This window comes from Taudactylus pleione, unplaced genomic scaffold (genome assembly GCF_031769625.1).
Source record: "Taudactylus pleione unplaced genomic scaffold, aTauple2 ptg000148l, whole genome shotgun sequence".
In the NCBI taxonomy this organism is placed as follows: Eukaryota; Metazoa; Chordata; class Amphibia; order Anura; family Myobatrachidae; genus Taudactylus; species Taudactylus pleione.
The window spans coordinates 21,085-34,209 of record NW_028284550.1 but is presented as its reverse complement, the minus strand read 5'-3'; the positions used below and the strand labels follow the sequence as shown (position 1 = coordinate 34,209).

General features: G+C 42.5%; 1 protein-coding gene across 2 annotated transcripts in view; it reads right to left on the bottom strand.

The window, feature by feature from the left end:
- Positions 1 to 10,115, bottom strand: part of HJV (hemojuvelin BMP co-receptor) — a 42,536-nt gene extending 32,421 nt beyond the window's left edge. The window contains exons 1-2 of one of the 2 annotated variants that reach the window (XM_088474158.1): positions 9,741 to 10,115; positions 7,980 to 8,310 (exon numbers count right to left, since the gene is read on the bottom strand). In XM_088474158.1, the coding sequence (XP_088330284.1) occupies positions 7,980 to 8,030 (51 nt within the window). In that variant the 5' untranslated portion in view covers positions 8,031 to 8,310; positions 9,741 to 10,115. The remainder of the gene's footprint in view (positions 1 to 7,979; positions 8,311 to 9,740) is intronic. The other variant, XM_088474159.1, reaches the window with a different exon arrangement.
- Between the last annotated feature and the right edge of the window lie 3,010 nt (positions 10,116 to 13,125).

The following is a 13,125-nucleotide window of genomic DNA, read 5'->3' as shown; positions in this document are numbered from 1 at the left end:
CAACCTTTGTGAAGTGACCTGAGGGGCGATTGAGCTCCGAGATTAGGACTGTCCCAGACAGGCACAGTGTGCCGAAACTAAGAAGATCTCCAAACAAAGTAGAATCTCTTGTATTAGGAAGTATCACCCTTAGGCCTGAGCCGTGACAGGGCATGATTGCGCCCTGTGCCGGTCCTGCCCACTGAGCGTGCAACGTCATTCCGTTGCGGAGACGGGTGCGTGACCGGCTGCTCCAGTAAGTGCAACGGCTACATATACTGGGCAGGGTGCCCGTCTTCTGTCCCTTCCCAGGATTCTCCACAGGTGCCATTCCAGGCACCCTGCTAGCCGAGAGCGAAGGCCTGGGGGGACAATGGTGCCGCCCACATACCCTCTGCGCTCTGTGCGAGGGCACCGGTCGCACCCCCAACAACATGGCATGCCCCTGTGCAAAATGTCCCGATTCGTCATATTGACTGGATGTCTGCTAAAATACATGTACATTATGCACGTGGAATTTTGTATATGGTAGAATAAAATCATTTTTGCCTGGAAACTAAAACTGTGGCCTAACCCTGATGTGTTATAATGAGAGAGCTAGGGTCTGACGTGAGTGCTTAGAAATATACATTTGGTGTATTAGCTTTATCTTTGATTTTATTGGTATTGCAATGAAAATGTTCCCTAGTAAGGTGCATTAGCGATGTAATCATGTTTCTGCCTATATAGATATGTAGAGTAAATTCTTGTCATACCGCGCCTCGGACTCCAAATTTGTGAACTTTGTTTCTGTAACTATGATCAGTTGTACGGGGGTCCCAGACCCGGGAACCTGGCAGTTATACTAATTGGTGGAGTGGGCTATTATATTTTATTATGTGGGGTTCTGACACTGGGCCTGATTCAGAGCCACTCGTAAGCGGCCGCTCGTTCGCTGAGCGATGTTCGCAAAACTGCACATGCGTATGGGTTGTAAATGTGCATGCGCGAACCAGTCATTGCGGTCGGAAATCGTGAGCTCATAAAACAGCAAATGCCTGCTAATTTGAGTGACAGAATGAGGCGTTTGTGGGTGGTAACAGGGGAAGGTGCTTGAAAACGGGGGAGTGGAGATCCGAACGCAGGCGTGCCAAACGGTCAAAACGCAGTTTAATGGGTGTGCATAATTAACAAAGCAGCGTCATCGACCACGTCACTTGGTTGTCTTTTAGCCTGAACTACTCGCAGTGATAGCGGGAAGTAAATCCTACCACAAGCACTGCGAGCAGTTCAGATGCCTTTCGATGTTCCCGATTAATCAAATAAATAGCGGAGATGACGTATGATGCAAACGGCAAAGGGGCGTCTTTACAATACAGCGAGCGCATTTTTCGGACGCTCGCTCAGACATAGAGGCGTCCACAGACCGCAAAGAGCGAGCGCTCAATTTAAATATCCGGCCCCTTTTTCAGAACGACCGTCCGCAAATAGCGTCTGGCTCTGAATCAGGCCCTCTGTGCAATAGACAAAAACAAATGCTTTAGCCCTTTGCCACCAGATAGGCATTTACTTTCACTATAATTGTAACATTGACAGCTGGAATCTGATTGGTTTTCATGGATTTAAGCATATTTGTGCACTATAATAATAATAAACATGACGCTGAAGCAGTGTCGGATTACAGGCGCGATGGCTGGGGCGGTCACACAAAAAAAAAGGATTGCCCATCGGCAGTACTTCTGCGTGGCATCATGTGAACTGGAAGGTACTTCTGCGTGGCATAATGTGAACTGGAAGGTACTTCTGCGTGGCATAATGTGAACTGGTAGGTACTTCTGTGTGGCATTATAGGAACTAGTAGGTACTTCATACCTACTGACTTTTGTATTTACCTCTCCGGGAGTTGCCCGGAGAGGAGAAGTAGGTGGGCAGTGATGGGGGCTGGGCCATGCTATCTGCATCATTAGACCCCGCCTCCTCACTATTAAATGACGGGAATCCCAATTATCTGACTAGGGGGTGTGGCCAAATTACGCGATTTGCATAGAATCCCGTCATTTTGCCCGCCTCCTACTCAAAGATGCGGTGATCCCCGAGAAAATTCTCCCCATTCTGACCACTTCTCTAGGAAGTGGGTAGAATGTGGGGGAAGTGCCTATTCTTCCGGGGGTGCGGGGGGTTACCTGAAAAATCCGGGAGGGTAGGCAAGTTTGAGGTACTTGTGTGGCATAATGTGAACTAACCTAGGTAGGTACTCCTCTGTGGCATAATGTGAACTGGTAGGTACTTGTATGGTATTATGTGAACTAAGGTAGGTACGTCTATGTGGCATAAGGTGGACTGGTAGGTACTTATTTGGCATAACATGAAATAACATAGGTACTTTTGTGTGGCATAATGTGAACTGATAGGTACGTCTGTTTGGCATAATGTGAACTCATGTAGGTACCTATCTGTGACATAATGTGAATTGGTAGGTACTTCTTTGTGGCATTTATGTGAACTAATTTAGGTACAGTACGTCTATGTGGCATAATGTGAACTGGTAGGTACTTGTGTGGCATTATGTGAACTAATGTAGGTACGTCTGTGTGTCATAATGTGAACTGGTAGGTACTTCTGTGTGGCATGATGTGAACTGGTAGGTACTTGTGGCATAATGTGAACTGGTAGGTACTTCTGTGTGGCATAATGTGAACAGGTAGGTACTTGTGGCATAATGTGAACTGGTAGGTACTTCTGTGTGGCATAATGTGAACAGGTAGGTACTTGTGGCATAATGTGAACTGGTAGGTACTTCTGTATGGCATAATGTGAACTGGTAGGTACTTGTATGGCATAATGTGAACTAGTAGGTACTTGTGTGGCATAATGTTAACTGGTAGGTACTTCTGTGTGGCGTAATGTGAACTGGTAGGCACGTCTATGTGGCATAATGTGAACTGGTAGGTACGTCTGTGTGGCATAATGTGAACTGGTAGGTACTTGTGTGTCAAAATGTGAATGGGTAGGTACTTCTGTGTGGCATAATGTGAACTGGTAGGTACTTGTGTGTGGCATGATGTGAACTGGCAGGTACTTGTGTGGCATAATGTGAACTGGTAGGTACTTCTGTATGGCATAATGTGAACTGGTAGGTACTTGTGTGCGCATAATGTGAACTGGTAGGTACTTGTGTGGCATAATGTGAACTGGTAGGTACTTGTGTGGCATAATGTGAACTGGTAGGTACTTCTGTATGGCATAATGTGAACTGGTAGGTACTTGTGTGCGGCATAATGTGAACTGGTAGGTACTTCTGTATGGCATAATGTGAACTGGTAGGTACTTGTGTGGCATAATGTGAACTTGTTGGTACCTCAAAAACTGAGGATTTTTGTTTTATGCTATTTACTGACCCTATATTGCTGCCATATGGGATACATGCAATAAAATAGAATATAGTGATGATTTCTTATGTTTCTGCTCCTGGTTTCTGCTGGAGCAGACATGTGTAACAGTTATTAGATTGCAGTTGAGCGGCTGAAGTGGTCATTATTTATGCTGCTACCAAACGAGATATGTGCAATTAATCATACGCTGTTATCATAGGGGATAAACACAATACTACGATGCATATGTCAGATGCATATAAATATATATTATATGGAGATGAATATCTGAATCCATCATCCTGTGTGTGCAAACTATACAATATTACTCCCTCATGGGAGATGTGCATTATATGCTGCTACCTAATGGGATATGTGCAATGAATCATATACTGCTATCAAAAGGTATAAACGCAATATTATGAATAGATATGTGTTGTCAGACGCATATAAACATATTCTATGTGGAGATGATTATTTGATTCCAACATATAATTTGTGCAAATAATACAACATTACTAGCTCATGGGAGGTGTGTAATAATTCTATCCCTGTTTGAATTAACATCTGATTTATAATACCCTCATTCATATCCTAGTTATATGGGGCCAAATGTAATAGGGTGAGAGTTTAGAAAATGTGAGAGTTTAGCAGTGAACTTTCACATTGGTTGAGTTTTATCTTCAAAATGGGAAAACATCAGAATGAGATTTTAAATCGCGAGAGTTTTTTAAGTCTGAAAAAACATGCACGTTCACTCTGTTACTTTGTTTTTGGACTTTATTACATTGGCAAAGTTTAAAAAGTGTCAGAAACTCTCACTTTTCTAAACTCTCACCCTATTACATTTGGCCCTGATCTTGTAAGATCTTGACCGATTCCCTTTCTGCGGTTAAGGACAAGTATGTGAATTTGGATGGTATCTGAGTAAACCAATTCACTGGTTGTAACCGGAGGTAATCTCTTATATATACTGACTAACATATTATCTAAGATGACTATATTTCAAAGAATTTCGAGTACATTTTTTTTTTTTTTAGTTTTTCTCACATAACATTTATTTATTCTATATAAGTAGGTACCAATAAAGTTAAGTTTTAATTTGTATAACCTCTACACTAGTTTCACATAAGAGTACCCCAACAATGGATTTTTTATATTTATTTTGCCCTTGCAAAGGACGTACTTCTGTGTGGTATAATGTGGACTGGTAGGTTGTTATTTGTGTCATATTCTGGACTGGTAGGTACTTTTGGGTGGCATAATGTGAACTGGTAGGTACTTCTGTGTGGCATAATGCAAACTGGTATGTACTTCTCTGTGGTATAACGTGAACTGGTTTGTACTTATTAAAAAAACTGATAGTGATTCACACAATATAGTATATACTATTTAATGACATTGTCAGTGTATCATTCTAAATATGTTATTGATAGGGGCCTGCACAAATTGATTGCCTTAGGTCCCCCATAAACATTAATCCAGTCCTGCCCTGAAGGCGTATATCCCACCTGTGCCAATGTAAATGGGACAGTCCAGATTCTGGGGCACTGTCCTGTTGCCCTAGCAGCAAGGAGTTTTACGCAGACTGACGGCAATGTTAGGACTGGTATGTCCCACCCTTAGCAGTGAGCACACACTCCTGTCAGTTATGGGTGCAGCAATACAAGAGTGCTTCAGAAGTTCTAGGGTTCCCCTGAGAAGAGGAGATGACACCTACATCAAGATGAGGTCGGGATCCCCTTGTGATGCGACCACACCCCAATAATGCCGTGGCTATGCCCACTACTCACAGTGTCCCAGATCCAAAAACTGGAATGTTGGCCAATATGCTAATGGTCTTCCTTCATCCAGCCAATGGAATGAATATCGGTGGTCCTAACTGGCACAAATGGCTTCCACAGAATGCCAGTAACTGGAATAGAGATATTTGCCCCCAGTTTAATGCTGTTTCTTTTACATATGGTAACTGTGTTTTTTTTTTTTTAATTGCAAAAACAAATATTTATATTTGTTTGCAAAAATAAACAAACAATATGTTGTTTTCCAGCGATAACGAGGAAATGGAGGCCACCGAAGACTTGTCGCCCTCATAGGGCATTTAATGGAAATATGAATGAATAATGGCTTTAATGGAAAACGTGAGATATTCACATAAACCCAGTCAGCGCTGCAGCCTTGCGAATGTTAAGTAGCGGACATATAAACAAGGTCATATTTTCATGTTCATCTCCCGTTCATTTTACTTTTATTGCAGGCTATTCTGTCAGGTGGGAATCGTAAAGAAGGAATTATGTCCCCTCGTATGTTGCCTGTAAACGGTGCACACATGTATTTAGTGAGGTGAGGTGTCTGAGGAGTTTCCGCATGTGACAGATGATTGATTTGATTCAGCAATATTTATAGAGACACGCACACGTAACACAAGCAAGCCAACATGCTCTCCCATGTGGTAAGTTCAGCCAGGTGCTGAGGAGTAGGGGGGGGGGGGGGGGGAGCTTGTTGTACATGTCAGGGGAGCTCTGGGGACCAGGCATCACTAATCTGTTCATATCAGGCCTGTGCACAGCTGCTGAACACGTTCAGAGTCACTGTGCTAGGCCAAACCATATTGTAATGCATTGCAGGGATATGTAGCTGTGTGGCTCAAAGATTAAGGCAAATGTATACGTATCAGATCAATCTGATTATCTACAGATAGAAGTAGAAGTCTGCAGCCAGTTGCCGACCCTCATATATAAACTTCAGTCGCAAGTGTATAATAATTTATACTTTTATATAATACTGGGGGAGATGTATCGAGCCTTGGAAAGACGGAAAATGGAGACATTGCCCAAAGCAACCAGTCTGTGACGTGATAGCTGGAAGCTTTGGGCAACTTCGCCACCTTAGCTCTCTAAGCGGCTTGATACATCTCCTGAGATGACGTTGCCTGCCGGGTTAAACAACATCATTTCGGCATACAGGGCCGTATTCAATTAGCCGCGATAAGTCGGAGACTTTTCGCAGCCGTACTTTTTCGCCGTCGTCGCTGGTTTTACCTGCGGAAAAGTTTTGTGCGCGTCCACGCTATTCGCCGTATTCAATTCCAAAGGAGGCGAAAACGCGTCCGGGCGAAACTCAAACATGCGAAAAGTGCTGTCAGTTTTGGGGAAATCAGCCTGACACCCCTCAAAAGATGCACTAACATTGGGGATCACTATAGATGTCCCCGATTAGCCCCCCTGGAGCTATTTGGGGTATTTAAGTGCTTTCAATTGCCTCTATATAGCGTCTTTGCACAAGTGGTGAAGAATAGCATTTAGCAGGTTTGTTTTGGAGAAAATAACTAGTCCCCTCAAATTTGGGGTACATGAAAATAGGTGCAAGCATGGTTAAAAATTGCTAAAGTTAAGTTTTAATAAAAACGTAAAAAAACGCGCCTTCAGCAAGCACCTGCAATAAAAAAACCCTCCCCCATACTTGCAGGCCCCCCAAAAGCTTATTTCGCTAGTTTTTAAATTTGTACCCCAACTTTGAACTTTGTTTGCCCCCTTTTTCAAAGTCATTTTTTTGGGGGTGTTCCTCATTTTTTTTTTTAGGATTTTTTTTTACGCATTTAACCTTTGGGGGGCTGTCCCAACGGTGCAGGGTAGTTTCCCCACCTTTGCACCCCAAAACCGCAATTCTGCACTTTTTTCGACACCTATTCACAGGCGAATCTATTTAGCCTATTACATTGCATTGCGTTTTCGTGCCGGCGAAAACTCTGAGGAATTGAATATGGAGGAATCTGTCACACTGGCAAAAAGTCGCAAACGGCGATACTTTTTCGCGGATTCGGACTTATCGCGGCTAATTGAATACGGCCCTAACTGGGAAAAGAGGAACCGCCCAGAAGTTAAACACCACAGGGGATTATGAGGAAGGTTAGTACTGGTAGATACTGCGGGCAGCTACGCTTGTCGCAGTGGAGAAGTTATTGAAGCTGATATATGGGCAAGTGTAAGGATCTTGATCGACTTTGACAAGGGCCAAATTGTGATGTTAGACGACTGGGTCAGATTTTTCGGTGTAGATTCGTCCACTGCTTCCTAGTCAATAATGCTGATAAAGTTTATCACAGGTTATTTATTAGTATCTGATCTACGTATACAAATGCTCAGCTTCGCATCTTTCAGTATCTGGCCTTGCTCTGTATGGACGGGATGTACTAAAGGCTGAAATGCAGTCAAAACTCCCAAACCCACTGTTTTTAGTGTTTAGTGGCCTTCTTTTCGCACTTCCCTCCAAGAGGGATCCAATCAGATCCCTTCCAGCACCCCCTTGCGGCACGCGTCTTTCTGCACATGCGCAGAAGGACGCCATTGGGGCTTCTGGGTCATAAACCCGCAAGTCGCTCTATCGCAAAGGACAGCTCTTATCGGGAGAGCTGTCCTTTGTGATTTTAAATCGCATTTCTAGGTACATACTGGCGATATTATTGCCGGTATGTATACGATAAGAGGCGGTATATATACTGTGAGATGCTTAGTACATCCTGCGATAATTACACTGCATGAAGACAGGAGCGCTATTTTTGGAAAGGCTCGCTGGAGTATTCGCCTGGTTCGGAATTTGCCCGCAAAATATCAAGTGTTCACAGTCCTACACCCGCTGCTGGATACTCACTCTTCCGATAGAGAGTTGCCTTATGATGACATCAGGGGGGGGTAATTCCATTAGTAGCTCACAGTCACCGATATAATTAGAACTTCACATCCCCAGGTGTCTCCTTCCATCCACTCTAGAATCCTGCATCCCCTTTACACGTAAGTGCCATATTCCCAGCACAAGCCTGGTGTAGTGCACTTTGATGAGTCTGTCACCTCTGGTGGTGCAGGGACTGCCCGCTGACAGGTTCTTTGACCCTCCCCAGAGTATGCCCTTCTGTCACAGGCAAACGCCTGCAATGTGGACAGCTGTCGTGTGTCACCCGGAATGTCAGGTCACTCAGTTATTCCTCCGAACAAACAGCAGAAAATAATGTAATAATAAATACCACGGGATATAAAAAAGAAAAACATTCTGTATAATAAGACAACTTTACAAAAACATTAAACGTGCATTTAAACATTACCCTGGTTAAACCAAGTTTGTCTGGTAAACAGAGATTGGGAAATGGGTCTGGGAAGAGGCCACCGGGTGTAAGGCCTTTCCGGGAGCAGCTGGGATAGACCTCACTACAAAAATACACATCTGACATCTGAGCTGAAGCCAGTGTATATGTTCCAGGGATAATGAGTTTAGGGTGCAAAGGACGAGAACATAGGTGCAGGGATTACGTGGCCAAATTGGCATTAATGAGCCAGCCAACCTATGTCCACCCAGCTGTTGTTAAACTACTACAGGTCCCAGCATGCCTGAGAGTTCCTAAGCCAGATACAAACTCTCAAACACTGACGTAATTGTACAAAACTTATTTGCACTGTTCTTGCTTAGAAACTCATTATCATATGGACTATACAATGCATTTTTTAGGCACAAACAAAATACAAAAAGGGTTTGTTTTATAATGTTCATGAAGCTCTTTGCAAGATCAGCAGAAAAAAGTTCTTAAAATATATATATATTTTTTTTGTCAAATTTATTTATTGAAAATATTCAAAGATCAAACCAAAATAAAAAAATGCATTTACTTAAATTTTGCAGAGGTGACCCTATATTACCTCACATGAGAACATCAAATACATTCTGCGAAATGGCATTTTTTTGCGATAAGTGTTTCTGAGATTTGTTGGTGCTATTTTGTATCTCGAATTTTTTTTTTTTAAATAGTGTGAATTTAAGCTAAACCCTTCGCTGATTTTTTTAAATTTAAATAAAAAATAAAAAAAACTGTCAGAGTAGCAGCAACAGTTTGTTCACACTGATTGATGTAACGTATTCTAAACTACAAACATTCTAAAGGTCAAGAGACGTGAACCTGGCATTTACGCAATGAACAGAATATTATTAGTACGTCACTGTGTGTGTTGCTAAACATGACAGTATTTACCATATATCCTGCAAATTGTGACCCTAACATTTGCGAAATCTTTTTGAAGTTAAATATAAACCAATTTTTTTTTTTTTTACTTCCATAATATCTCTCATTGATTCCCATTTAAATGTACAAAGATAACTGATAGAAAGTTTCCAGAAAGTCACCTGTGCAGTGCTCGGATTTACCTAGCCGGTGGTTTTGCGATTTCAGACTACAGACATGCTGTTGTTTGCAGGCCGCCTGCCCGATTTACAAACACAGGAAAGAAATGTTTTCATTTCGTTAAGGACCTGACCGACTGTAATCCAGATACTGCTTTAGGCTCTTGCCAGTTAACAAGGCAGGCAATCGTGCGCCAGATGGCAATTGTTGGAAAACAATACGGACAGAATGCAACGGAATCTTACCTTGACCCAACTCGTTACTTGCCCATGGTTCCGGGGTGATGCAGCCGCACAGATGCCGGATGAATGGGCGCTCTCACTCCGCCACCTGCCTTAAGAAGGACTCCACCAGGACTCAACCATCTCAAAGAAAAAATGAGTGAATGCAATGAGCCAACGCTGTCTCCCCCAACTGCGTTCCCTCGGCTGCTCTCTCATCTAACACCACCTTTTAGAGCGTGGGTGCAGATTTTCTCAGCAGGGCTCCAGAGATACCGGAGGAAGGAGGGGGGAGATAAATCAATAGACATTGGCACCTGCTCTTAGCTTGAACAACTGCGTATGGCTTCCTGGTTGCTGCTCGCTCAGTACATATGTTACTAGCTGGATGGAAGAGGCATAGGCTGTGTGTGTGTGAGAGAGAGAGAGAGAGAGAGAGAGAGGGAAGGGGGAGAAACTAGAGGGGTCTAAAAAAAGATTCAAACAGATGTAGTGGAAGCCAGCTTGCTCACTATGTCAAGTCTTCCTGTAGCTTGGACAAGAGCCGCACATTTCTGGGGAAGCATGATGCAAGGAGCAACTCAAAAGTTTTGTAGTCAGTGGAAGCAGAAATCTGGGCGCTATCGCACGTGCATAAATACGTATATACAATATATTTCTCAACATACGTATTGTTATCCATGGCATTTCCTAAACTGTGCAACCATCTCACGTGCCGGTAAATTTGACAATATAATGACATATGTAAAGGGGTTTATGTCCAGGAGTCCTGAGTCCTGTGGAGCAACGCGATCCCAGCTGCAGGTTTAAAGCGGCAATCATTTCAAAGGATAAACCAGGTCGGCTTTGCATTTTAAATTGTTGCCTCTTTAAATCTGCTGCCGAGTACGCCATAATCGCGCTGCTCCACAGAACTCGGACCCTAGGACATAAACCCCAATGTGTTTATTTCAAGTAGAGTTATTTCAAATAATACAGGTTGAGTTTCCCATATCCAAAATGCCCGGGACCAGGGGTATTTTGGATAACGGAATATTCCGTATTTTGGAATATTTGCATACCATAATGAAATATCTTGGGAATGGGACTCCAATATACACACAGAATGCATTTATGTGTTATATACACCTTATACACACAGCCGGCTGGTAATTTCATACAATATTTTCAATAATTTTGTGGCCCAAGCAAAGTTTGTGTACAGAAATGAAATTCATTTATGTTTCATATACACCTTATACACACAGCCTGAAGGTAATTTTATACTATATTTTTAATAATTTGTGCCTTAGACAAAGTTTGCGTACATTGAACCATCAAAAATCAAAGGTTTCATTATCTCAGTCATGCCAAAATTATTCCGTATTTCGGAATATTTGGATATGGGAGACTCAACCTGTAATAATAAAAACATATGAATAAAAAAAAAAATGCCTAAAGCTCATTAACCAATTCTCGGATTCCGTATAACTCTTCAATTTCTTTTAAGACTTTAAGCTAAATATACACGTAATGTACTCACGCTCTCATTGTAGGCACAAGAGAAGAAAAACTAGAACATTTTTATTTTATTTTACAGCTTGTGCTACTTAGGTTTAACACTGCGGGGGAAATTTACTGAGCTGCTGTCTTACCAAAATACAGTTTTCCTACGATGTACGATTTAGTAAAGGCAAAACAGCATGAATCAAAACAGCACGTTGCGAGATCATATTTGCGTTTTGGAGACCTTACTGGGATTAATTTTTTTGCATTTACCAAGCATCGATTTGTCAAAGTGCACGGCAAACCGCCGCTGAATAGAAAAAAAAAGAAAAGTAAAACTTAGTAGTGACGTCATGATGTCACGTGCGCAGGGACGGAAGGCGTTAGCGTTAGGAGTTAGTCATCCCTGCTGACTTCCAAAGGAAAATTTAATAATTTAAGAATAAATTATTCACCCCCAAATTAAGACTCATCACAGGTACTTCCACAGACTCAAATTGTTTTAAATGTGGTCAACCTGATGCGGATCTAATGCATTGTATGTGGCACCGCGCGGAGGTACAGAGGTTCTGGTCCTTGGTACACACCTATATATCCACCAAGTTGGGAATTGTTTTTGAACTAACACCCGAGTGGGCTATGTGGGATATTGTACCATCATCTGGGTCATCCTGTGCCCCTGGAGGTGCCTGTCTATCACTAGCAAAGATTGCAGCAGCTGCGAAAAAAACAATATTATCTCAATGGATTTCCACTGACACTTTAACGCTCAGTCTTTTACAACCTGGAATTACATACCTATTTAATATGGATTGTCTAGAACTATCCCTTAATAAAGACAAGGAAGCAGAGAAGTTCTTTAATATCTGGCTCCCGTATGTTCACACATTAACACCTCAGGTTAAAGACGCTCCGTGCCGCAGTCCAACTCACAGCCTGGTATAATGAAGAAACCTTGTCTTCAGGTGAACCACCATTTTAATTCCTGTATTGTTACGTTCCTCATGGATACATTGTATTGCACATTACTGTTGTGGTCCTGTTGATGTCTTGTCATTTTCTGATCAATATGTTATATTGTTTATTACGGTTTTACAATAAAAATATGTATTAAAAAAAAAGAATAAATTATTATCCTTCCTCTGTGTTATAGATTGTAGTATTTGAAGCAGCCACATAAGCATATTGAAAGTGCTAGTAAACCAAAAAATATTTGTGAAAAAAGAAAAATAACATTTTTTTTTCCATTAATTTTCATGATCTGGATGTAATTTTGTCATACTTGGCTACTCACCCGGATACGCCCGGGAGGCTCCCGACCGCCCCCCGAAAGTGGGCAAGTCTCCTGGAGCCAGCTGCATCCCCCATTCCCCCCCCCCCCCCACAACTGCTCACTCCAGTATCCCCCTCCTCTGCAGTCGCCCACTTACAGAGCCAAAGTGGGCGGACCAGAGGCGGCGGGGCTGATGACTAGATTTGCGCTGAACCACATCATCATAGTCCCGCTCTCGACTGTACTGGCAGGCATACATAATCATACAACAGAACAGCATGTTACACAATAAACATATTCAGCAAAATAGAAGAGTAAAATAAGTATTATACAAACAAGCTTCCCAACGCAAACATGGCCGACACAGTCACATTGATATGAAAATCCCAAGAGGTGCAGGCAAAGACACAACTAGACTTAAGTAACAAGTGGTAAAAGAATGGGTGGATCCATCAGAAACCGTTTCATACCACAAAGTCGTACCAAAACAATGATAAAGTTGACACTCTGACAGAGCGCTCGCGCTGAATCAGGGCCGGTCTTTTTTTTTTTTTTAGAACGACCTCCTGGCCACTCGCATAGCTGTGGGTGACCACCCACAGCTATATCGAGCGGCCAGGAAGATTGTCGCGATGGTCAAGACCATCACGA